Source organism: Perognathus longimembris, chromosome 9 (assembly GCF_023159225.1).
Source record: "Perognathus longimembris pacificus isolate PPM17 chromosome 9, ASM2315922v1, whole genome shotgun sequence".
NCBI lineage: Eukaryota > Metazoa > Chordata > Mammalia > Rodentia > Heteromyidae > Perognathus > Perognathus longimembris.
The window spans coordinates 53,828,165-53,854,733 of record NC_063169.1 but is presented as its reverse complement, the minus strand read 5'-3'; the positions used below and the strand labels follow the sequence as shown (position 1 = coordinate 53,854,733).

At 39.4% G+C, this 26,569-nt stretch overlaps 1 protein-coding gene across 12 annotated transcripts in view; it reads left to right on the top strand.

The window, feature by feature from the left end:
• Nucleotides 1-26,569, top strand: part of Map3k5 (mitogen-activated protein kinase kinase kinase 5) — a 182,124-nt gene that overhangs the window by 74,525 nt on the left and 81,030 nt on the right. For 10 of the 12 annotated variants that reach the window (XR_007212119.1, XR_007212120.1, XR_007212121.1 and 7 more), the window contains exons 4-8: nucleotides 5,366-5,559; nucleotides 6,470-6,638; nucleotides 7,500-7,606; nucleotides 8,531-8,701; nucleotides 26,059-26,171. Coding sequence is in view for 9 of the 12 variants with exons in the window: in XM_048354152.1 (XP_048210109.1) it covers nucleotides 5,366-5,559; nucleotides 6,470-6,638; nucleotides 7,500-7,606; nucleotides 8,531-8,701; nucleotides 26,059-26,171 (754 nt within the window). In the remaining 3 variants the exon portion in view is untranslated. The remainder of the gene's footprint in view (nucleotides 1-5,365; nucleotides 5,560-6,469; nucleotides 6,639-7,499; nucleotides 7,607-8,530; nucleotides 8,702-26,058; nucleotides 26,172-26,569) is intronic. The other 2 variants (XM_048354154.1, XM_048354157.1) reach the window with 2 other exon arrangements.

Here is a 26,569-nt window from a genome sequence, read left to right as displayed (position 1 = left end):
TCATTTCAGAAACTAAGCTAGTATTTTTTTTTAATTCTTAACGTATATGCCTGCAATTTAGATGGAAAGAATGTATAATATAAAGAATGCAAGTGATTAAAAGATGGGCAACAGGGCTGGGAATATGGCCTAGTGGCAAGAGCGCTTGCCTCCTACACATGAAGCTCTCGGTTCGATTCCCCAGCACCACATATATGGAAAACGGCCAGGAGGGGCGCTGTGGCTCAGGTGGCAGAGTGCTAGCCTTGAGCGGGAAGAAGCCAGAGGCAGTGCTCAGGCCCTGAGTCCAAGGCCCAGGACTGGCCACAAAAAAAAAAAAAAAAAAAAAAGATGGGCAACAAGATTAAAAGGGTAATTGGTAGTTTTTCTTTAGACGTGAAATTTTAAAACTTATGCTTAAAATTTCCCCAGGTCAGAGCCTTCATTGCTGAAGTATGGCTGAAGTTGCCATTATAAAGTCTTATCCTTCCCATCTCCACAGGAAATGAACACTTCCTTGCTGCATGCTTCAATGCAGTCTAACACATTTTATATCACAAATACTGACTGAGCATGCTCTATGTGCCAGGTGCTGGAGAGAACTCATGAATCAGGTTGAGAGTAAGGACAGCAGTGTTTACAACTGTCCCACAAGACAACAAAAGAGAAGTGTAGCTGGAAGAGATCCATGAACCATAGAACACAATTAGGAAATGAAAGTTAAGATGACCTGCTAGGAATGGAATAGCTCTTTTATCAAGGTCCTTCAGAGGAAGTGGCCTTCCCTCATGCTCAGAGCAGGAAAGCACCAGTCATAGCTTGCCTACGTTGCACACATGGAGAAGCCAATAGATGAGAAGTTCAGATGGTACCTGTGCATCAGAAGCAAGTTGCTCACTGACTTGAGAAAGCTGCTGTGGTCCAGGTGCTGGGTGTCCTTGAACAATTGAAGGTTGTGTTGAACAATTGAAGGTTGTACACGTTTGATTCAATGTGTTTCTTTCCAGAAGCTTCACTGATTTTCCTACCACATTTACATGCCCTTCATGTAGTATATGACATTGAAAAACAGAATCAGAATTTTTTTTTTGTAAACAGTGAAGACAATGAGAATAAGATTTGATTTTGAGTTTGGGGGGGTTTTATAACCATAAGAGAAAGCATGGACCAGAGAGAGGTCACTGTCTTTGTTTCATGGCCATGCCTTCATGGTTGGAAATATGGGGCTTTCTTTTGCAAAAAGAAGGTTTAATTATTAGAGAAATAGTACCTTATTACTAAAAGGCAGCTTGCTCACATAGCAGTGTGTTATTTATTTTGGATTATTATCTACCTACTTCAGAGTATAAGTTCAGTAGCAATCTACAAGTAGAAATTACTATAATCACATTGCTAATTTATATGGGAACTAACTTGAGAAACAGATGTTCCCATCTCATTAATTTTCATTATTTCAGTAGAGTGGTTTTCTCAGCAGTTGTTATCTTTCTGGAAGGCACAGAGTCATGGGAACAACCTCACTGAATGCCCTGTGCACGCTCCCTCTTACCCCTGGCCCAGTTTGTGTGCATCCTGATGCCTCCTGCAGCCTATCACCCTCCCCCGTCTTCTCATGTTGATAATGGGACACTGAAAATACAATCATTGCCTTCAGAGCATTGAGAAGGAACTCCACCACATGCACTTGGGGCTGGGAACTTGGGGAAAGCTTTAGCATGCTTGGGTGTTTTTCAACAAGGATTTTGATGGCCTATACCATGGGGTTTATTTAGGGAGTGCTTTGCCTGCTGTTTGTATAATTCTCATTTTTACCACTCCACTGCCAAACCTCAGCACCAGACATCTGGTAGTCATCCTCTTTCAGAATTAGTTTTACACAGACCCATGATTCTCAGTGCTCACTACTTCACTAGTGATGCACAGCTCATTATAGCTATGCCCAGCACTCCACGAGTGATGTATGGCTCATGATTTATACACAAGTGCTCATGCTACTAGGGCTTCTGAGGATACAGAACTTTATTAAGCATTTGAGTGTTTGGAAGTTTGGACAGTACTTTTAGGGGCTTATTGGCTTTTTAATCCATTCTCCTTTTGCATCTGAGAAGATTTGAAACTTCACTTTTGTGCCAGATGTTAGTGGCTCACAGTTACAATCCTAACTACTCAGGAGGCTGAGATCTGAGGATCAAATCACAAATTCAAAGCCAGCCCAGGCAGAAAAGTCTGTGTGACTCTTATCTCCAATTAACTAGCAAAACGCCAGAAGTGAAACTGGGACTTAAGTAATAGAGCATCAGCCTTGAGCAATAAACAAAATGAGGACATAAGACCCAGACTTCAAGCCCAAGACTTCAAGTACCAACAATAAAAAGTTAAAAAATAAATAAATAAAACTTTTCTTTTGTCATGTTGGGTGATGATGAGTTTCTAAAATAAGAGTCTCTGATTCTATTCTTTTTTTGATAATTCATGCATAGCTTAAGCCCTAGAAACTTTGGGAAACCTTCTGCCTAATGTCCTTTCCTTTCTCTGCTCCTGGGAAACCTTCTGCCTAATGTCCTTTCCTTTCTCTGCTGCTCAGGCAGTAGCTTGTGTCAAAGAACGGGTATGCCATAAGATCTTGGTAACACTGTAGAGACAGGACTTTGGTTTTCTCCCTTCCTGATCAGTCTTTCAGTCATTTCGTGAAGGAGAACTTGGCAAAGGAACAGTTGAATGTATTCAACCTCTTGCAGTTCCCAGGCTTTAGCTGTAAATCAGACTTGTTACTGCTTTATTACTGACATATAAGTGTCTCAAAGTGTAATATGTTCATAAATAATTAAATCTGAGAGGACACTTGACACTTCTTGTCTATTTTCTGTATACAGCCAGTCAGCTCATGGAAGATTCCCGTAGAAGGTGAAAGAAGGTTGGAAAGTGGGAGTCAGTCACACAGGTGGTCACGTGGGCCTTGTGGTAATAGTAAACCTAATAGAGAAAGGGTCATTTGTTTTTTGGTTTTGTTTTTGCTTTTGTGCTGATTCGAGGCTTGAGCCTGAGTATTGTCCTTGAGCTTCTTTGCTGAAAGCTAGCACTCTACAACTTGAGCCATAACTCCACTTCTGGCTCTTTTGTTGGTGAGTCTTTGGTCTAGTCACAGACATATTACAGATCAGCTGCTTGAGCTAATCTACCTTTCTCCCGCCTGTAAATGAGAGGCAACAGCATCTTCTTCAGTGAGTATTGCTCATGCATGTCCCATACTTAAGCTGAACGTGTGACTGCACTATGGTAGACTAGGCCTTGGCCTGCAAGGGCTGAGTAAAGATGTCCCCTCTGTTAATCCCATCCATCCATCCTCTCACCTATTCCACCCCAATCAAACTTCAGTCTGCTGAAGGTTTTGTTCTGTTTTGTTTTGGAAGTTGAATTTTGTTTGAATTTATTACCAAATGTTCAGCAAGTTCCTCAGAGTGTGATGTGTTCATAAATAAATGAGCATGGTTCTTAGTTTCTGCTCACATTAGCACTCTTTTTAGGTGGCTCCATTTGAACTCATCTTTGACTCCTTCTGCACATGTGCAGTCCAACAGGGTTTAGCTTGTGTGTATCTTCCTTCTTTGCTATTGCTGTCCACTTGGTCATGGTATGCAGTTCCTTCTCAATTTCCTTAAATCTTGTTTCTCTCTTTTGGTATATCTTGTTATTTGTCTTTACAGCAAGATGTACAGCTGTGGTTGTATTTTCTTCCCTGCTCTGGATTCTTTTTGATTTTCTATTGCCCAGGACATATAGGTTCTGTTGTTGTTCATTTTTTTTTTTTTTTTTTTTTTTGGCCAGTCCTGGGCCTTGGACTCAGGGCCTGAGCACTGTCCCTGGCTTCTTCCCGCTCAAGGCTAGCACTCAGCCACTTGAGCCACAGCGCCGCTTCTGGCCGTTTTCTGTATATGTGGTGCTGGGGAATCGAACCTAGGGCCTCGTGTATCCGAGGCAGGCACTCTTGCCACTAGGCTATATCCCCAGCCCTGTTGTTGTTCATTTTTGAGACAGGGTATTGCAGTAGCTCAGGCTGACCTAGAACTCTAGATACTCCTGCCTCAGCTCTCAAATGCTGGGATTACAAGTGTACACCACTACACTCAGCCTTCCAGAGTACATGGTTTTGAACCTTTGCTTGCCTTCAGTTTCCTTCCCTGAGCCTTAAGCGCTAGTCAGATTTGCTGACTCCAGATGTCCGGTCCTCTTCCCTTGGTCTTCTTCCAGGCAGTGTTTTTTGGCATGAATACACCCATAGTTAAGCATGATCTGGGAAATGATAGAAACTCAATGAGTTCAGGTCATAGTGAATGAGGGGAGGAAGCCAGGCAAGGGTAGTGAGAGGCAAGATCTTCAGGGGTTGAGCCTTCCGGGATTCTAGTAGAGGGTCTCATCTTCATCCTGACTGTACTAGATAGGGCTTCAGGCAACTGTGGAAAGCTATCTGATGTAGGGTGGAGAGGAGACGGGGACCGGGGTGGGAGAGGGGGTAAAAGTAGAAGTAAAGCCAGTGCCAGAAGCCTGGCCCTACTTTGAAGGCTGAGATCTAAGGATCACAGTTGGAAACCAGCCCAGCCAGAAAAGTCCTTTGAGGTTCTTATCTCCAATTAACCACCAGAAAATGGGAAGTGGATCTGAGCTATAGTAGTAGAGCACTAGCTTTGAGCCGAAAAGCTTAGGGACAGCACCCAGGCTCTGAGTTCAAGCCCCAAGACTGACAAAAAAAAAAAAAAAAAAAGGTAAAATCAGGGAGACCAATGGAAAGTATTTGCACAAGTTCAGCCAGGTGCTCTGGTGCAGGGACTTGATTAACGAGAGGGAGGAGGGAGGCAGAGAGCCGAATCTCAGATGCATTGTGAAGGCAGACTAGGTAGGACAGTGTGTGGGAGGGAAAGCATGGATCATCGATGCTAACTCCTGAGTCTCGTTTGAGTGAGTGCAAGATGAGTAGGTTTAACCTTTGAAAGCAGCTCTAGGGGATTAGCTGTGTCCTGGCTTCAATCCCGGCATGGCTGGTCACAGGAAAGCACTAGAGCTGTTAGCTCACAGTATTTCCCTGTATTTCTATTCTGTTTCTGACTGAAAGTTCAGTTCCCTGAAGGCCGAAAGTTGCACTTTTTAAATACTCATATTTCCGTACAACATGAATCATAGTGCTTTAAGCCATGGGAGCTGGTGAATAACTATTTCATGGTTGATAGAAATACCTTTTTTTGGTATCCTCTGTAATCATATTGAAGTAAGTAATTAAACAAATTGGGAAATTTCCATCTGCATGGATGATAAATAAGAAATGAGGGTTTTTGTGAGACCCGGGATTGTGTCATTGTGGCATCCCCAGGAGAGACATCTCCTCTCTCCCCAGATGTGCACCAGGAACTACACCTTTGTCCCTTACATGGTGACTCCACATAACAAGGTCTACTGCTGTGACAGCAGCTTCATGAAAGGCTTGACAGAGCTCATGCACCCCAACTTTGACCTGCTACTGGGACCCATCTGCTTACCTCTCACGGATCGTTTCATTCAGCTTTTGAAGGTGGCCCAAGCAAGTTCCAGGTAATTCTTAGGGCTGCCATTTGTGTGATGGCCACAGGGCATGGCTTTACTTCATTTATTCCTGTAGTTTATCATATAGCCCTTAGATTATTAGGTGACTAATAACCAGGAAACAATGTGCAGTGCCTTCTAAAGGGATAGAACAGATGCTATTATAATTTACCTGTTGCATTTTTATCTCCTTTGTAGAACTTGACATCTGCCACCCAGAAAAGAGTTAATTATGTCATGACAGAGCTAAAGATGTTTGCAAATCAAGTATAGAAACATCAGAATACATGGCAGAGAATTTTAGTGTAAGGAGCCAAAACTCTAAAAAAGTTTCTGTAAATGTATTTCAGTTACATATTTGGTTAACCATTTATGTTAAAGGATTATAATGCTGAGTTGGAAAGTAAAAGTATGGCATATTGAAATCATAGGCAGAATTCATTTATTTAGGATCATTTCTCTTCAAAATAAACTGTAATAAAGTTTGGGCCTTTTCTAAGTAAAAGGAGAATTAAAAGAAATACATGGACTCTCAAATATCTTTATTTTTGTGCTAATATGGAGCTTGAACTCACTCAGGGCCCAGGTACTATTGCTTAGCTTTTCACTCAAGCCTGATGCTCTGCCACTTGAGATACTTCAGCTCTACCACCTCATCTTTTGGCAGATTAGAGTCTCATAGAATTTTCTGCCCTGGTTGGCTTTGAACTAGAATCCTCATATCTCAACCTCTTAAGTGTCTAGGAATACAGCTGTGAGCCACCAATGCCAAGCTTCAAATTTCTTAATAATGCCAAATGCATGAGGTGTTCCATGCATCTTAATGCAAACATTTCATCCTTTTCTCTATACAGTTTTTCAGTGTACTCTTCCAGTGTTAACTCTTCGAAATGTATGTGTGTGGTTTTCTTTTTACCAGCCAATATTTTCGGGAATCTATACTCAATGATATCAGGAAAGCTCGGAATCTATACACTGGTAAAGAATTGGCAGCTGAATTGGCAAGGATCCGGCAGCGAGTTGATAACATTGAAGTCTTAACAGCAGATATTGTCATCAACCTGTTACTTTCCTACAGAGACATCCAGGTGAGAAGATGTGGAAGGTGAAAGCTTTGTCGTGTGGCATGTGAGAGGAATAAGGAGAGCTAATGTAAAATTTCAGCTAACTAATAAATCATTTAAGCTGCTTCATATAACATGTGCGTGTGTGCACACTTGTATTGGCGTTTGAACTCAGGGTGTGCTCCCTTAGCTTTTTCTCTCAAGGCTGATGCTCTACCACATGAGCCACACCTCCACTTCTGGCTTTTTAGTGGTTAATTGGAGATAAGAGTCTCTTTGGACTTTCCTGCCCAGACTAGTTTTGAACCACCATCTTCAGAACTCAGCTTCCTCCTGAGTAGCTAGGATTACAAACCCAAACCCCTGGCACCTGGCTCATGTAAGTTTTTATTGATCCTTCTATACTTTTCATCAAATGATTTTTTCTGATAAATGAAAATGATCCATTACCCAACAATGGTTAAGAAATACTTGCATTATAAATATTTGACTTGTCCTTGAAAGAACACAAAGGAAAAACTACTCACAAAGCTAACCCTTTCCAGTCTGCTAGCTTCAGGCATACATGATTTGAGTCTGGCTGTGTGGAGAATGAACTAGTCATTTTTAGATAATAGAGCATCATCCTGCTGGGTGTTTTTGTTGTTTATTTCTTTGTGTGTTTTTTATCAAATATGACAACTGCATACTTAATATTTTTATCCAGTTAATTGAAACAGAAAAAAATCACAATAGCAGTTTCTTCTAGATTCTCTAAAATATTTCATGGGATTTTCCTCATTTAATGCTCTCCTCAGATTCATATATTTAAGGGCCCAAAGCCATTTCATTGTCAGCTCTTTCTTCTTGATGCCTTAACTCTGCCATTTTCCTTTTCCTTATAAGGACTATGATTCCATTGTGAAGCTGGTAGAGACTTTAGAAAAGCTGCCAACCTTTGATTTGGCCTCTCACCACCATGTGAAGTTTCACTATGCATTTGCTCTGAACAGGTAAGAAGCAGGCACTCTCCTCCACATATATGAATGCATTATTGTGTTGCCCATGGGTTATTTATAGGGTTCTTGTCATGTTGCAGTGACTTTTTGTTAGAACATAGTATTAACATTGCTGTCTCCGCTATATGAAATATTAAGAGCATGTGTTCTGGTTTCTTTCTGATTCATTTATATTTTGCCAGCAATGTTTCTTTTTCTTCTCTGACAAAGTTTATATTTGGTATTTATACTTTGTTAAATAGACATGGCATGCCCTTTTAGCAAATACAATTGTCCCTTGCTATTTGTGAGGGACTGGTTTGTAAATGAAATTACATAGTATATGTTTTGTGACTGGCTTCTATTACTTAGCTTAATATTTTTGCAATCCAAGAAATGTGAATGCTAGAGAATTTGCATATGTTATCTTAAAATAAGCCCTGGAGAGCAGCTTCTTTAGGTAATCATAGGTCACACACCAAAATTATGTACCTCTTGGGTTAGATTTACTTTTGGAACTATCTGAATTAGTTTTCTTACAATTTTAAAATAAAAGCCTTCGAAAGCCTTAGGTCAAAAGTCTCTCTCTATTTGGAATAATTGACTCTTTTTCAAGGCCACAGACTGTGCTTCTACCTCATTGACCAACTTGAATCTACCTATGAACTACAGGAAGTCAGAACAACTGTAGGGAGTAAGTTCAACTCCATCAGCACAAGTGGGAGAACACTTCAGGAGCTGCTGTCCATCCCCATAGATGAGCAATAGGACAGAGAGGGTTTCCACAGAGCTCTATAGAGGACTCTCAAAATCTAGTTGCTGTTGTTTTCCTGCCAAACTTAACTGATGTGAATCGATACATTATTTAGAGTTTTAAAAAAGATAATGGGCCTATCCTTCCTTTTGTGATCCATTTCAAAACAATGTTCTCCACCTTAGGAGAAATCTCCCTGGAGACAGAGCAAAAGCTCTTGATATTATGCTACCCATGGTGCAAAATGAAGACCAAGTCGCTTCCGATATGTATTGCCTTGTTGGTCGAATCTACAAAGATATGTTTTTGGACTCTAATTTTACCGACACTGAAAGTAGGGACCATGGAGCTTCTTGGTAAGTATAGAGGATATAAGGAAGTAATTTACTTAATAAGCTCTTTTTTTTTTTTTTTTTTTTTTTTTTTTGCCAGTCCTGGGCCTTGTGCTCAGGGCCTGAGCACTGTCCCTGGCTTCTTCCCGCTCAAGGCTAGCACTATGCCACTTGAGCCACAGCGCCGCTTCTGGCCGTTTTCTGTATATGTGGTGCGGGGAATCGAACCTAGGGCCTCGTGTATCCGAGGCAGGCACTCTTGCCACTAGGCAATATCCCCAGCCCTACTTAATAAGCTCTTGACATCCAAAATTGCTTGCCAATGAGAATGCTAAAGTAAAAATCTTTTAGATGGCTATTGTGGAAGGAATCTTAGATTTTTATAGACTTTATTTTACATAACAGGGTAAATTGAGATGGATTGGATGAAAAAATATGGATATAATTTGAAAAGAGACTTTTGAAATAGAGCATATCAACTCAGTATAATATTGAATATTTTTAATCAGTCCAAAAAGAAACCCCTAGGCTAGCAGTATAGTTTATCATGTAAATACTATAGAATAAAAAACTATATGTGTGGACAAACTAATAAGACATTAAAAGAGACCTGAACAAGTACAAGAGTATACCATGTTTGTGAATAAGTAGGCTTTATTTTTATATTTTAAGGATGTTGATTCTTTTCAATAGTACTTTTCATGTTTTTATTTGAAAAAATAAAAATAGTAAGCAAAGCAATTCTAGAGAAGAACAAGAGAGATTTGCTCTACCAGATAATGAGACTCACTATAAAACTGCAACAATTAGGGTATGGCTATAAGGCCAAAGGCAGAGACTAAACTCTGGAACAAACTGAAAGGTTTGTATGAGACTAGATTTATGACAGAGAAACCCAAGATTCATGAGCCAGGGTGAAAGGATAGATTCTTCAGATGTGAAGGATAGTACTGGAGAAATGTATTTGTTTGCTTGGAATAATGAAATAGAGTTGGACTTCCTTCTTTCCTCTCGTTCTTCCCTCCCTGCTTCCCTCCTATCCTATCTCTTTGCTTCCTTCCTTTTTTCCTGCCTTCTTTCCTTGCTTTCTTTCATCCATCCTTCTCTAGCTCCCTTCCTTCCTCCCTCCTTCCCCCCTCCCTCCCTCCCTCCCTCCAGCCCTCCCTCCCTCTCTGCCTCCCTTCATTCCTTCCTTTCATCTTTCCTTTGTGGTTCTAATAGTTGAACCCATGGCCTCAGGCATGCTAGCCAGGCATTCTATCCTTGTACTACATTCCCAACTATGCATCGTTATCTTAAACGCTATGTAAAAAAATAAAATGTAAGTGAATTAAAAGCCAAAATATTAAAAAATACTATAGGAAAACTAACTTTTAGGCGGGCTGGGAATGGGGCTTAGCGGTAGAGTGCTTGCCTAGCATGCATAAAGCTCTGGGTTAGATTCCTCAGTACCACATAAACAGAAAAAGCAGGAAGTGTCACTGTGGCTCAAGTGGTAGAGTGCTAGCCTTGAGCAAAAAAAAAAAAGCTCAGAGACAGTGTCCAGGACCTGAGTTCAAGCCACAGGACTGGCAAAAAAAACCCTACTTTTAGGTAAAATATGCCAACTATATTTATGAATTTTTTAAATCAGGGCTTAAAAGTACCATAAATCATAAAAGAAAAGATTGGGGAGAATGGACTGAGTTAAAAAGTGCTTCTGCTCCCTGGCTCCCTAGAGTCATAGCTTTGGAATGGGCATGGTGGGTTCTTGTAATGATCAATGGCAATTGTAACTGTTGGATAAAGAATAAAATTTTACAAAGCAGTTGGGCCAGGCTGCATGTGCTTATATTCTAAGCACAGGGGACTGCAACCCCAAAACCAGCCTGGCCTTTTTTTTTTAGAGTTTAATTTATCTTTGAAACAGATTTACTGAATTTTCATTTTTCACCTTCTGATTTCTGCCTTTAGCATTCAGTGAAGATTTTAATCTTCCTACTTATAATAGAATCCATAGGTCAATTCTAAGTTTAATATAAGCATGTTATACAGGAAGATGTTCTTGTGGACTTCGGTCATTATATTTTCTTTTTTTAATTTTTAAAAAAGTTTTATTGTCAAACTGATGTACAGAGAGGTTACAGTTTCATCCATTAGGCATTGGATACATTTCTTGTACTGTTTGTTACCTCCTCCCTCGTTCCCCCTCCCCCTTTCCCTTTCCCCCCATGAGTTGTTCAGTGGGCTTCTATAATGAGTTCACAACCAACCTGAAACTCTGTTTGAGAAAAAAAAAAAATGTTGGGAAGTACCAAAGAGTAACTCAAGAGATTTAGAACCAGGAGAGATTTTGATCCATGGATGAAGGATAAATGGCAGTTGGACATTTAAACAGCACTCCCTCCCCTGCCCCCCCCCCCCCAGTACAGGGCATGGCATGAGACAAGTGGAAATGGAGCAGAAAAACCACAATCTCAGCCTAAGGAATCAGTTTGAAGCTGCCCGAGTGCCTAGGAATTTGGCAGGGTAAGCTCTAAATGAAGGTGCCATAGAGGGAGGATCTTCATGTGGCACATCCCCTTTAGTCCCTGACTAACTCCTGAGGCTCACAAGTATGGGGTGTGTGGAGCAAAACCACAGGCAACCCCATGGAAGGGCCTACTAGAAGGCTATGGGATTGAACAAAGGTTTCAGTCACTGTCCACTGCAAGGGAGAGTTTGGAGTTTGAACCTACAAGGAAGGGAGAGATATGATATGGCAAGAAAAGTATTTGAAGAATGAATGGACAAATATCCCAATCTGATAAGACTAATAACACACACACACACACACACACACACACACACACACACACACACGGGGGGGGGGGAGAGAGAGAGAGTGAGAGCGAGAGAGAGAAATTGATTTAGGAAGCCCCTAGATAATTACTGAAGAACAGAACTTCATGAAAACGTCACAAGTGCAACCTGGGGGGAAAAAAGAAACATTTTTATAAGGGAAGAAGTACTTACTTTCTATCAGAAAGAGGCCAGAAGACAATGGAATAACTCTCTTAAAATAGTGAAAGAAAAGAATGGTCAATCAAGAACCCTACATGCACCCAGTGAAAATGTTTTTCCAAACCAAAGGTGAAGCAAAGCTTATTAGTAAACAAAAACAAAAATAACTTGTTGTTGGGGCTGGGGATATGGCCTAGTGGCAAGAGTGCTTGCCTCGTATACATGAGGCCCTGGGTTCAATTCCCCAGCACCACATATACAGAAAATGGCCAGAAGTGGCGCTGTGGCTCAAGTGGCAGAGTGCTAGCCTTGAGCCAAAAGAAGCCAGGGACAGTGCTCAGGCCCTGAGTCCAAGCCCCAGGACTGGCCAAAAAGAAAAAAAACCAGAAAATTATTTTTAAAAAAAACAAACTTGTTGTTAACAAGCATTAGGTAGAAGAATGACAAAGGAGTTTGGTCCAGTGGCTCCTTCCGGTAATGCTAGATATGTGGGAGGCTAAGATTGGGAGGATTGAAGTTTGAATTCAGCCTAGGAAAAAAGTTTATTAGGCTCTTATCTCAGCTAATAAAACTTGGGGTGTTGTATTTGTCTGTCATCCTAGCTACATGGGAAATATAAATTGGAGGATTGTGGCCCAGGCAAATAAAGTCAAAACAAAAGCAAAAAGGATTGGGACATGACGTAAGAGGTAGATTATCTGAGTTCAAACCGTAAACATTTTCAACAAACCAGAAACAAGGAACAAAATATGTAGCCAATATAGATTTTATATTCATTTGATAGTCACATAAATATTTTGACATTATCAAGGAAAGCTAACAATTTGCCTATTTTAGATGCAGTAGTTCTGAGAAAATTTTGACCTAAGTATATTTTTCTATTTCCTAAGCTTAATGGAGGCTATGTCAGTATTGTTTGTATTATTCAACAGAACAGGTTACTATGTCTAAAATATTCCCAAATTCAAACCTCTGCATCTATACATACACCAAAGGATTTTGACAGTCCAGGGGTTTCTCATTGGTAACCATGAAACACTTTTAAGTTGTAAAACTGAAATCTTAACATTTAAAATCTGTTATTACCTGGGTGCTGATGGCTCCCACCTGTAGACCAAACTAATCAAAAGGCTGAGTTCTGAGGATCTTGGTTCAAAGCCAGCCCCAGACTGGAAAGTAAGATGCTTATCTCTAATTATCCCACAAAAAGCCAGAAGTAGAGATGTGGTTCAAGTAACAGAGCACCAGTTGTGAATAAAAAAGCCAGGTGAGAATATGTAGCCCTGAGTTCAAACCCCAGTTCCAACACATACATACATACACACGCACACGCGCGCACACACACTTGTCATCGTAGCAGGAGAGTGTTGGTGGAATAATGGGTTATAACCGCAGAGAAAACCCAGCATCATGATTTCCTAGGTTCTTCATAGGATAGGAAGAACCTGCTACTGTAGCTACAGCCAAGGAATGTAACTGTGAAGCCTTTTCATTATGTTGAGATTTACACTTCAGTGGAATTCTGACTTATAGGAGAATTAGAATCTCACATTTGAGGAATGTTACCTCTAGTAGAAAGGCTTTGACATGGTAGGGATAAAGAGCGGCACCAGCAATCCTTAGCAAGCCTGTGGTTCCTGCTCTGTGAACTCAAGTGGAAAACCATTGTAAGAAGTTGTGCACGAGAGTAAAATCCACAGACTTCCTCATTTTCAAGGTCTTGCCAAGTTCACTCAAGGAGCAGTGAGTTTTCTGCTTTCATTCTGGCTTTATTTTGTTTGAATTTTTTTGGTTCCGTTTTATGCTTCCTACTTAGCCTAGGAATATGAGCTGTCTTTCACAAGAGCTTAGTGGTCAAGCAGAAGATGTCTAGATGTCATGATCTTATTTTAAGCCACTGATGAGTTTTCTAGTAAGAACAGGGAAGCCCGTGAGCGTTCATAAACTTTAATGATCCAGTCCTTGGGAACTGATCTTGCGCATGTCGCTGATTTATCTGGTACTATAAGAAGGTGGCTTTTGCCCTTGATTGCCTATCCATTATTGTTGTCGTGTCCATTTGTCTTGAAGGACATTGAGAAGCCATTTTAAAATGCTTTTTGACCCCCTCATATTCATAAAATGATTTCATTGTTTCCTACATCTTCAACCCATTGGCCAGGCAATATGGGCACACATTCTGGCCCAGTACTGGCTGGGAAGGCATGGGGGGGGCAGGAGGGCACCATAGAGGTTACCAGGATTGCATCTGCCCAAAGTCCTGGGTCCTAGTGGTAGGTTTCCACCTACCTTCTTGTTGGAGTCACAAGCCTTTGGATTTCCCCTCGTCAAAGGCAGTGCTGGGATAATGAGTGGAGCTTCACAGCACACTCCCGACCCTCCTGGGCTTCTTTCCATAGAAAATCATTTTCTGCTTGTTTGAATAAACAGTGGTCTATAAACCATGGAAAGTTAAGGGGTACGAACTTCAAGTGTGGTGATGACAGTGGCTCATTGGGATCTTTCTTGTAATTTCTACTTTATTTACTTTGATTTTTATTTATTTTTTTAGTGATATTAGAGTTTAAGCTCAGGGTCTTACACTTGCTAGACAGATTTTCTACCACTTAAGCCACACCCCATTATTCAGATAGTGTCTTGAATATTTTGTTCAGGCCTCACTTAGACCTTGATCCTTCTGTTTACTGGATAACTGAAATCACAGACAAACAGCACCATGCTCAACTTGTTTGTTGAGATAGAGCTTCTAGCTAACTTTTCCCAAGCTTGTCTCATACTGCAATCCTTCTATATCCATCTCTCTAGTAACTGGAATTTCAGAGGTACACAGCTATGCCCAGCCATAATTACCCATTTAAATGTCATTAATAAATCCAGTATTCCTGCCCCTTGGTAAGAGAGGCAGAATGCTACACTCAGAGAGTATGTACTACTTAATGCAAGTCCTGGACACAGTGCCCTTTTGTTCCCCGGGAGCCATATGCTGAGTGCTTTAGCTGAGAACTCTGAATGTGCAAATAGAGAAGAAAAAAAGCTTTGTGGTTTAGAGTTTTTAAAGTTTACCACATTGTGCCTTATTGATAGAACAGACTTTGGTGTTTGAATCTGATCTGACACTGGGTGGGTGGTTGGAATAGATGATAGATCCTGATTGTGGCATTCAAAGAAAGAGAATAGTTCCTTCACATTTTCTCTCATGTGATGTTTCTCATGAGTACTTCCTTATTTATTTTTGTGCATTGAAGCTGTTGATGTTGGCCAAAGTAATCTGTTATAGTCACCCACGTGCTCAAGTGCCTTATAGGAAATGGTGCAGTATCTGCCTATAGCCCAGGCAGGGACTCCTTCCCACATGTGTTAACTTTTCTCTGGACTATTTTATATCTCATATAATGTAATTCTGTGGTAATTGTTCTATCGTGTTGTTTAGGGAATTTTTTTTATCAGTCATGGGGCTTGAACTGTCCCCGACAGTGCCTAGGCACTGTCCCCGAACTTTTTCATATCAAGGCTAGTGCTCTACCAATTTGAGCCACAGCTCCACTACCAGTTTTCTGGTGGTTAATTGGATATAGGAGTCTCACAGACTTGCTTGGGCTGGCTCAGATCTCACCTTCCTGAGTAGCTAGGATTATAGGAAGGAGCTGCCAGCTCCCAACCCTATAGAATAATTTTTTTCCCATGTATTTTCAACTGGGGTCATCAGATACAGCATTCATATATTTAGAGGGACAGTTACATTTCTGTGTTTAAAGTTCTATAAGACAAGTTAAGGCTATAAAAATGCTGGTTTCATCTTCAGGTATTTAAGTAATAAGTCACTTTAAGTTTGTGAAAAGGTACTTTTTTGTAAAAGTCATAGCTGTTCATTATAATGTTTTAAATAAGTCAAAGTAGGCAGGCTGGTTAGAGGACATTGGGGATGGAATAGCAGAAATTGCTTGTGAGAGTAGGGGAGGAGAGGTTGGGAGAATATCCAGCTTGTTGAGAACAGATGCTGTGGCCTACAAGCCTAGACTTACATCCTCAAGAGAAGAAAATGGCCACAGACCTTCTGAAGGGGGATACAGTGGTGATGATCAGAGGAAGTTATGTGGACAGATCACCCTGTCTTGCAAGCCAAAGACCACCTCACTGCCAACATGTCATCACATTTTTAACCTATTTTTTTAAAGATCCAGGAAATGGCCATGCTGAACTCACACACAGCACTGGTGACTTAGAACATATACTAGATGCAGTGTATATTCACATAGGTCAGCATAGCCAGCTAGCTCTTCCAGCACAGGTGTCTGGGTATGGTAGGTAAAGTCTGGAGGTAAAGTAGGCAGGACTGGCATTTTTCTTCCCGTATAATTGAGGAAGTCGAAATATGAAGAACTTAGGTGAGTTCTTAATGCCCTGTGATCACTAAATTTCCAAATCTAACTTTTTATCTTTTAAAAAAATTTTTATTGCATCGTAAGCTTGCTTCCCTGAATTTCCAGAAACCACCATTTCCAGAAATGTCTGTACAATTTGGTTGTGTAGACCATAGGGAGATTGTTGTGGAAGAAGTGTTGACTCAATATTTGGAGTCAGTAATCAGGCAAATGGTGTCACCTTTAGGTTGAAACTTTATTGTTTTTAAAATAAAGGTAAGCCTGGTGACAGTGGCTCATGCCTATGATGCTCGCTACTCAGGAGGCTGAGACCTAGAATATCATGGTTCAAAACCAGCCCAGGCAGCAAAATCTGTGAGAACCCCACCTCCAGTTAACCAGGAAAAAGTATGGCTGGAATTATGGTCAAGTAGTAGAGCACCAGCTCTGAGTAGACAAGCCAAGCAAAGCCCTTAGTTCAAGCCCCGGTACCAGCACAAAAATGATGAATGAATGAAGGAATGAATGAATACAATGCTCTTGATACCCTGCAGGTATAGAACATCAATTACATCAACTACAATGAGTATAATAAATAAAAATGTCCTAGAACATAACATCTAGAAATAGGACTGGGTCTAGTCTACATTGAGCCAGCAGTTTAAAAAAAAAATCAGTTTAAGCCAAGCTCTCTGACTCAAGCCGGTACTTCTACTTACTTGAGAGACAGGGACCAGGGGACAGAAGTTCAAGGCCAACTTGGGCATAAAAGTTCAGCTATTAAGGTTTCATTTCAAATGATGGTTAAGTGCAGTGGCGCATGCCTGTCATCCCTATCACCATGACGAAACACAGGCTTTCTGGGCATCAATCGAGATCCTACCTCAAAAATAACCAGGGCAAAAAGGGCAGGCAGCACGCTCAAGCCAAACACCACCTGCTTTAGCAAGTGCAAGGCCCCAAGTTCAGTCCCCTGTACTGCCCCCTAACAGTAACAAGACTGTCTTGGGGTTGCTGGGTGGCTATAGCCATTCTAGCATTGGTTCAAATTAGCCACACCTGTGCCCTGAGGGAAAAGGAGGTCCTCTTTTCCCATATCTGTATCTTAATACTGGATGTGCCACTCTTAGAAAGCTGCTTCGGACTTTGATTACATCATTCTGCTCCTGGCATTTCATCATCACCCCTGGACTACACAGGTCACTAACAAGTAAGGCAAACTGATACCTTTGGGAGGAATGATTACATGAAGAAACATACCTTAAAATCCTGCAATCTAAAAAAAAAATCCTGCAATCTGAGATGAGACATTATATCCTTACTGTATAATAGGTACAAAATATTTACTATAGTTTGTGTTTCTTCACATGTTTATAAATTTATGTTAAGCTTGAACTAGAGATTGATTGCATTATACCTTCCTCGTCCCAAGATATCCTGAAGAGTTCTCTTTTCTTTTCTTTTTTTCTTTTTTCTTTTTTCTTTTTTTTTTGCCAGTCCTGGGGTCTTGGACTCAGGGCCTGAGCACTGTCCTTGGCTTCTCTTTGCTCAAGGCTAGCACTTTGCCACTTGAGCCACAGCGCCACTTCTGGCCGTTTTCTATATATGTGGGGCTGAAGAATCGAACCCAGGGTTTCATGTATACAAGACAAGCACTCTTGCCACTAGGCCATATTCCCATCCCCCAAGGTGTAGCCCAGGCTGGTCTCGAAATCGTGATCCTTCTGCCTCATCCTCCTCCTCGGTTACCAGCGGCAGGCCTCTTTTTCTTTCAGAAACTTGCTAAACATTTATCAAGCAATGGGGAATGCCCAGAGGGCTTGATTTTTACATGAGCTTTGTTTCAGTTTCATCTGTCAGGGTTGTGTGGGTTGGGTGGCATTTGCTTGACATCACACTTGGTTCAAGAGAAGATAATGTTTCTCTCTCTCTCTCTCTCTTTCTTCTTCTTCTTCTTCTTCTTCTTCTTCTTCTTCTTCTTCTTCTTCTTCTTCTTCTTCTTCTTCTTCTTCTTCTCTCTCCCTCTCTCTCTCTCTCCCTCTCTCTGTCTAGTACTGGGCTTGAATTCAGGGCTTAGGCTTGGGTGCTGTCCCTTAGCTCCTTTTTCGCAAGGCTGGCACTTTACCAGTTGAGCCACAGCTCTACTTCTGGCTTTTCATTGGAGATAAGAGTCTCAAGGACTTTTCTTCCCCAGCTGGCTAGAGCTGTAATTCTCAGATTTCAACCTCTTTAGTTGCTAAGAATTACAGGCATGAGCTACCACTTTTTGACTTGTTCCCATTCTTTTTTTTTTTTGCCAGTCCTGGGGCTTGGACCTGAGCACTGTCCCTGGCTTCTTTTTGCTCAAGGCTAGCACTTTGCCACTTGAGCCACAGCACCACTTCTGGTCGTTTTCTATATATGTGGTGCTGGGAATGGAACCCAGGGCTTTATTTATATGAGGCAAGCACTCTTGCCACTAGGCCATATTCCCAGCCCCTTGTTCTCATTCTTAATAGGAGAAACAGTGTTTTTCTAAACTTCAAAAGAGAATTCAAGGCCTACACTGGATTAATATGTCATACCTCCCCTGTTACAGTGCCAAAAATGATGCCTAGCTGGGCATTTAAAAGCAGAAATCTGTTTTGAGCAAATCTGTGTTCATTTGTCCAGCGTAATATGGGAGAGAACAGAAGTCCTGCCTTATGTACTGATTTTCTCTGATGTCAGTGTTAGTCAAACAGTAAGAGGGCCTAAAAAGATTTGCTTTTTATATTCGTAATGAGGTTGGCTTTACTTTAGAATAGTAGGTAACAAACCAATCTACATGCAAATAAAGGTGAATAGCTATTTTCCATTTACCAGATGAGCCCTCTTTGCCTTGGCACGGAGGGACCTTTCTCTGTGTTATCTCCATTTCCACAGCCTTCCTTACCCCTTTCCAATATCTCAGAGCTTAGCTCCTTATCTTCCACTGACATCATTTCTGTCCTCTGTGGTGACTATCAGATGACTTTATAGGTTTGGGATGATTCTATCTTTTAGAGCACAAACTCTGAGGAGTCTGTAGTAACTTAGCATGACACCCAGCTTGCTGGTATCCACCCATGAATGGTTCCTAAGGGACCAGCAATTCCAGGATGCCCCAAGAACTTGTGAAGACCACACAGTTTGCCTACAGTTGGTTTATGAACAAGCTCTCTGGAACATCAGTTCTCTGATCACAGCTTAATACCACCCTCGGGAGATGATAGATCTCATGAAAATCTAGATGGCATGACCAAGTCAAAGAATAATGACATTACTGTGTTCCTGTGGAAGTTTCCTAAAAGAATATTGAGCACCTAAGGAGAGTAACTGACACCTGCTTTATATACTTTTATCAGAGACAGAAATGAGAAAATGGCCATTTTTTCCAGGCATTATACTAAAAAGGAAGGAAAACAAAGAAGAATCTGTGGGATTCCACTTAGTGAACTAAAGTGATTGCTTCAAAATCTGCTTGAACATCAGAATGGCTGGAGAAACTGTCAGCCATTTGAAATTCTTGGAAGTGAAGCACCAGCCTTAAACAAAAAAGCTAAGGGACAGCACCCAGCATGCACTCATCATACACACGCGCACACACACACACACACACACACACACTTACTAGTTTCATTATTTAACACCAACATGTATTGTTTACAAAGTTTGAATCCTTAAAAAAATAACGAAATGGTAGACAATATATATGGAAAATTAGCACCAAGAACTAGAGAATACAAGAGTGATTTATAAGGATTCACATGAACAAGTAGTTAAGCTAATAGCTGTTTTAGAACTACAACAGAGAACCATATGCCACCCCTCAAGGGGAAATGAAATGTCCCTTGCAATAATTTCTCATATAAGACTTTATTTAGGCTAAGAGCATCATTTGAATAAGTGCAAGAACCAGAGTTCAAGTCATAGTACCTCGAAAAAAGATCTTATATAGAAAAAGTAAGTGCTATATAAATAATACAATGTTTTAAAAGTAGTAAATTCTATTAACATTGTGACATAGAGGAGATTATATATACATATACACACACATGCACGCGTACGCGCACACACACACACACACACACACACACACACACAAAACCAGGCTGGCCAAGGATGTAGTTTGTAATCATATGTTTTTATCAAGGCCAGGATTTAGATCATTACAAGACATCATTTGCAGAGAACAGCTGTATTTATTACTTAATTTTATCTGGTTTGCGGAGGAGGTTGATATCTTCCTTCTTCGTTCCACAAGTGATTATTTTTTATTATTTTGCGTTGTATCAGACATCCCAATGTTTCATATACTGGAGAGTCAATGGTCAGAACACTGACAAGTCTCTGTTGTCATGGTGTTTATGTTCTATTGAGGGAAATCAACAATAATTTCAAACTGTTATAAGTCCCAGAACAGATCGAGAACTCTTTAGAATTTCCATTTATTTTTTGTGTATCATTCTAATATGTGGTTTTAAAGATATTTCTTCATTTTACTCATCTATTAGCATGAATTATTCTGAGTAGTCTTACTTCTTTTTCAATGTTTGTAGAATCTACACTGATGATGTCTTTTTTGTTTCTAAGAGCAACAGTAATTTTTATTCCTTTATCTTTATCTTTCTTTCTCCCTCTCTCTCACACATACATACACACACATGAAATATCCACTTAGGAATCTACCAATTTTATTAAGCTTTGCAAAGAATAAACTTTCAACACTACTTATTTTTTAAATTGCATATCCACTTTGTACTTCATTGATTTCTTATCCTTCCTTCTACTTGGGGTATAATTCATTTTTCTAGATGGAAGCTTGTACATTGATTTTTCAGCCTTAATTCTCTTTCAATATATTCACTTAAAGGTATAAGTTGTTCTATGTCCCAGAAATTTTGATATATTGAACTTTCAGTATTGTTCCACACAAATACCTTCTCATTTCAGTGTAATTTCTTCTGTGACCCTGAGAACTAGGTTGCTCAATTTTCAAATATATCTTTCTTTGTTGTTCTCTACTTTAATTCTGTTGGAGAACAAACATGCTGGGGTACTATAATCAGTCATTTGAAATTCGTTGACAGAAAAGAGTCCACAGTTTTGTATATAGTATTCTAGATAACTCATTTGTACTAACTTCATTAATCAAGTTGGTCAAATCTTGTTGTTGTTGGTTTTTTTGTTGTTGTTGGGTTTTTTTTGCCAGTCCTGGGCCTTGGACTGAGGACCTGAGCACTGTCCCTGGCTTCTCTTCACTCTGCCACTTGAGCCACAGCGCCACTTCTGTCCATTTTCTATATATGTGATCCTGGGGAATTGAACCCAAGGCTTCATGTAAACAAGGCAAGCACTCTTGCCAGTAGGCCATATTCCCAGTCCAAATCTTGTATATCTTAATTTCTTTTTTACTTCTATTATTGCTTTATATATTTTGAAACAGTATTAACCAGGTACATTTACAATCATTAAATTTGTTATACTTTTATCCCTATGCGATGCTCCTCTTTTTCTCTTGTAATAATAATTCATCTGCTATTAATTAGTGTGCATTGTTTCATTTTTTTCAGCCTATCTAATATCCTATATTTAAAGTGTGTTTCTTTAAAATAGATTTCTGTTTTAGCTGACCTAGTCTATCTCTGTTTTGTCCTGAGAGCTTTGAATACTGTGAGAGATTTCAAGTCTGCCCTTTGGGTTAATTCTTTATTTTTTTAATATTTTCTTTATTAATATGTAGTAACATGCAGTTGCATACATACATGCATACATATACATATATATATATACATATGCATCCACACATACATACAGACACATATCACTTTCTCAGCTTCTTATTCCCTTTTGCATCCAGTCTTTCCATCTGAGATCACATTCTTTTTATAAAGTCAATGGTTGTTTTGCAGCCAGGCATTGGTGTCTCATGCCTGTAATCATAGACATTCAGAAGGCTGACACCTGGAGGACTGATGTTTGAAGCCAGTCAGGGTATAAAAGACCCTGAGATTCCATCTCCAAAAATAAGCAGCTTAAAGCCAGGCTAGAGGTATGGATCAAGTGGTTGAGTACTAGTTAAGCAAGCCTAGTGAGAATACAACAGGAAGTCTTGATTTCAAACTCCAGTAACATATGCACGTACATACATACATTTATAAATAAGTGTTTTGTTTGATCACTCAATTTTATGGTCTTCCAGTCATCTATTTATATATTTAATCAGGTATATAATCTTTTATTGGTCTTTTGAATATTGATACTTCTACTTGAGTCCTCTATCCAAATATGTATGTATGTATGTATCTCCTTTTCATACAGGTTTAATTGCTATTTCATTTCCAAACCATATTATTTTATTCACAAAATACTATCTGTGTTTTTTCTTGTACTCCCTCCTTCTTCTTTATTCTTATACATTACTTAGCTCTAAATTTTGATGTTTCTTTAGGAAGAGATTTGTTTATTTATTTATTTATGTATTATTATTATTATTATTTTGTTGGTTATGGGGCTTGAACTCTGGGCCTGGGAGCTGTCCCTGAGCTCTTCAGCTCAAGGCTAGTGCTCTACCATTTTGAGCCACAGAGCCACATCTGGTTTTTCTGGTGGTTAATTGGAGACAAGAGTCTCACCGACTCCCCTGCCCATGCTGGCTTTGAACTGCAATGTTCAGATCTCAGCCTCCTGAGTAGCTAGGATTACAGGTGTGAGCCACAGGTACTGGGCATAAAAGATCTTTTATATACTTGTTCCAGGCACCTTTACCTACTGGGGCTTTTACCTAGCAGAGTAAGACTTAACTCTTGAGTATTGCCAGAGATCAGGAGATTTCACTCAGCCATCCTCGCCCTCTACACCATTCCTGTACCTCCCAGACTTGATGCCACTCATCCTATGGAGGAATGGGAACTACAGTTTGAAACTCCTTCAGGATCCAACCCATGTGACTACCAAGAAATTCACTAATGTCTCTTTTCTCTGACAAGAGTTTCAAATAGGCAGAGGCTCTGTGCCTTTCCTCTGTGGAGTTTTAATTCAGTAATTTTGTTGTTCCTTCCAGAGGTCTTTAAAGTCTGGTTTTGGAATGTATCTTTCAGCTTCAGCTTCCCAGCTTATAGGAGGATATCCAAGCTGACTGCCACATCTTACTCAGAAAGACAAAGCCACATAGCTTTCCAATATTGGGCATATGGTTTCATTTCATATTACATGGTATGATATTACTGGAAATTTAGAATAATTTTTCAACTTATAACAAATACTTTGAAGTGTTTGGCTAAAAGTGCTAAAAAGGTTTCATTACCTCTTTAATCTCTTCAGTAGGTATTCATAAAGGTTTCTTCTTACTTTTAAGTTTTCAGATTGGCAGATTTCTTTTAGGAAATATTTTACTTGTGTACTAATATAGTTTGTAAGATTCTCCATTCTTTGTAGTGGTATATGCATGATAGGTCATGGGATTTTATTTCTTTTGAAACATGCATTATTTTAATATGTTAAAATATTCTCATTTAGGTCATACCTTAAAATATGAGAATATTGAAATATGTAATAATATTTTATTGTGTAACCAATAATTTAATGAATAAGTTATTGTTATAATTATTAATTATTTGATTTTTAATAATATTTAATCATTAGAATTAATGTTTGATGGTTAAATATTATTTATGTAAATGGTTACATATGTAATAATATTTACATTTGAAATATTTTAATAATGCTTAAATATGCATTGTTTATGATAACAAAAAAAACAAAATTTAACTCAAATACTCATCTTGGTTGATGTAGACACCTAGGAAGTACTCGGTGCCAGCTTTTTGATTAACATTTGCAAATCATCCTCCTTTCTGTAACCTTAAGAGAGATCATTCTTTGGTTTCAGGGGAAAGAAAAATTATCTGAAAATTATTGTGTAACTTGATTTGAATTGGAGAAAGGAAAGCTTGTCATTTCTTTCTTCTCCTATTCTCTCTCTCTCTCTCTCTCTCTCTCTCTCTCTCTCTCTCATTGGACTTATCTATTTGCTGTTATACAGAGACTAACACTGCTAAGATATAAATGAATGGAAGCCCAGATAAGACTTTGAATGTCTGCAGTTGGGGACATACATTTTCCATTTTGCAATGCAAATATCTATGATTCTAAAGACATAAAAATACTTTTTAGTCACCTACAATGATGCAATTAGACATAGGTTTTATATTCTACTTAAGATGAATGTTTATTTAACTTGTGCATCTATTCAGAGACATTTGTCCTTCTTAAAAGGAATAACACCCTCAAAATGTATAGCATTCTCAATATTCAGATAAATACACGTTTTCTTTAATTTGTTTTAAATTATGGAAAATTCTTGGGCCAGGTGCTGATGGTCCCCACTTGTAATCCTTGCTAAACAGGAAGCTGAGATCTGACAATCACGGTTCAAAGCCAGCCTGAGCAGGGAAGTCCATAGACTCTTATCTTCAGTTTACCAGCAAAAGACCAGAAGTGGAGCTGTGGCTCAAGTGGTATAGCACTTGCCTTGTGTAAAAATGCTTAGGAACAGTGCCCAGGCCCCAAGTTCAAGCCCTGGGACTGGCACACAAAAATATTATAGGAACTTTTAAGTGTATGTAAAAAAGCAAGAATAAAAATTCAATATTGTGCATATCCTCATTTTTGCTATTCCCATGCTTCACTTACTGTTATAGGAAAATACTTTATCCTAGAATTTGATTGTATTTTCCCTGTTTCTTTTTGTATCTTCAAATGACCATTTATTAGAATTCATATTTGTTTATTTTTGGGTTTTTTGTTTGTTTGTTTGTTTTGTTTTTGCTTTTTGTCGGTTGTGGGGCTTGAACTCTGGGCTTGGGCACTGTCCCTGAGCTCTTCAGCTCAAGGCTAGAACTCTGTCACTTGAGCCACAGTGCCACTTCCAATTTTCTGGTGATTAACTGGAGATAAGAGTTTCACAGACTTTCCTGCATAGGCTGGATTTGAACCATGATCCTCAGGTCTAGCCTCCTGAGTAGCTAGGATTACAGGCATGAGCCACCTGCACCCAGCTGTTTATTCTTCATTCTAATTTTGTTTGTGAATAAGGTTTCATTTTCTTGTGCTTGTCTCAAGCTGAATCCATTAGTCACTGGGGTGCTTATTTTCATTTGATCCCCCATGCACTTATATGAAGTAATATTGAATATCACTGCCTGGTTAATCATAGGTACATGGAAGTCGTAAATGGATGTTAGGAAGTGTTACTTTGAAAATGCAGTTGCTATTCAAACACTAATCCTTTGAAATGTTTCTGTTTTCAAAGGCCAGTACTCAGTCTCATGCATATTCAGAAAAGGGTTCTTATATTAGTTGAGCCAAAATTAGTATGCAGAGGCACAATCTCCAATTTTCTTAATTTCTTCCTGTAATTGACATTTGTGTTGTTGTTTCTGGTCTCAGGGAATTGATCTCTTCAGTAGTTACCCAGATGGTCCTTCTCAACGCTCTGTATATTTTCAGGCATTAAATCAATTTAATAAATACATACAGGGCTTCTTTTTTTTTTAATGTCTACTGCTTACACACACACACACACACACACACACACACACACACACACAGTGTCATTCCAGAGCATTAAAGAGGTTTTTATTTTATTTTGTTTTGCTTTGTTTTCTTGAGTCAGGATCTGGCTGCGTAGCCATCTGCCCTCCAGCTTACAATCCTCTTGCCTCTACCTACCGAGAGCTAGAATTACAGGCATGTACCAATGTGCCTGGATAAAGAACCATTCTTTTTAAAACTCTGGGGTCACTAGGTTGAAGGTGAGTTAAGAAGGAAATGGATGGAACTGGGATCAAGGATGTGCAGTTACTTAAGCATTAAATCCTAATAGCACACTAGATTCTGGGGTGAAGGCCAAGAGAATATTTTTTTGCTTAGGCACTGGAGTTATGCAAACAGAAGTTACTGCACACCCAGGGTTTCATGGCTGAGAAAGTAAACTTGTACACTGGTGGTTTGTTTCTTGTGTGTGTTTTTTTGTAGGTTCAAAAAGGCATTTGAGTCTGAGCCAACACTACAGTCCGGAATTAATTATGCGGTACTCCTCCTGGCAGCTGGGCACCAGTTTGAATCTTCTTTTGAGCTTCGGAAAGTTGGTAATTGCAGCTTGAGATTTTACATGGAAATCAAGAAATTAGACTCAAACTTGGCACCATGAAAAAGAACCATTAATAGATTCTCTTGCTTTCTATCTCATCTGACTTCTGGAAAAATAAGTTTATTAATTCTCCTTGCATGGCATTTTACACTATTATGCAGAATTCTGATATTGGGATACAATGCAATTTTCATTTATTTTTACCTGTTTCTAAAAGTCCTTGGTTAGTATTTATTATTCCAGGTCAAACTAATATCTACCATATGGGCTTCGCATCTAGGCTCCAACTCCCAAATCAGGTTAGGGTTTTGTGGAACATTGGGAATGCTTTCTTTTTAAGATGGTGTTTTCCTTGTGCATTAAAATGGAAACAAATGAACAATACCTTTCTTATTT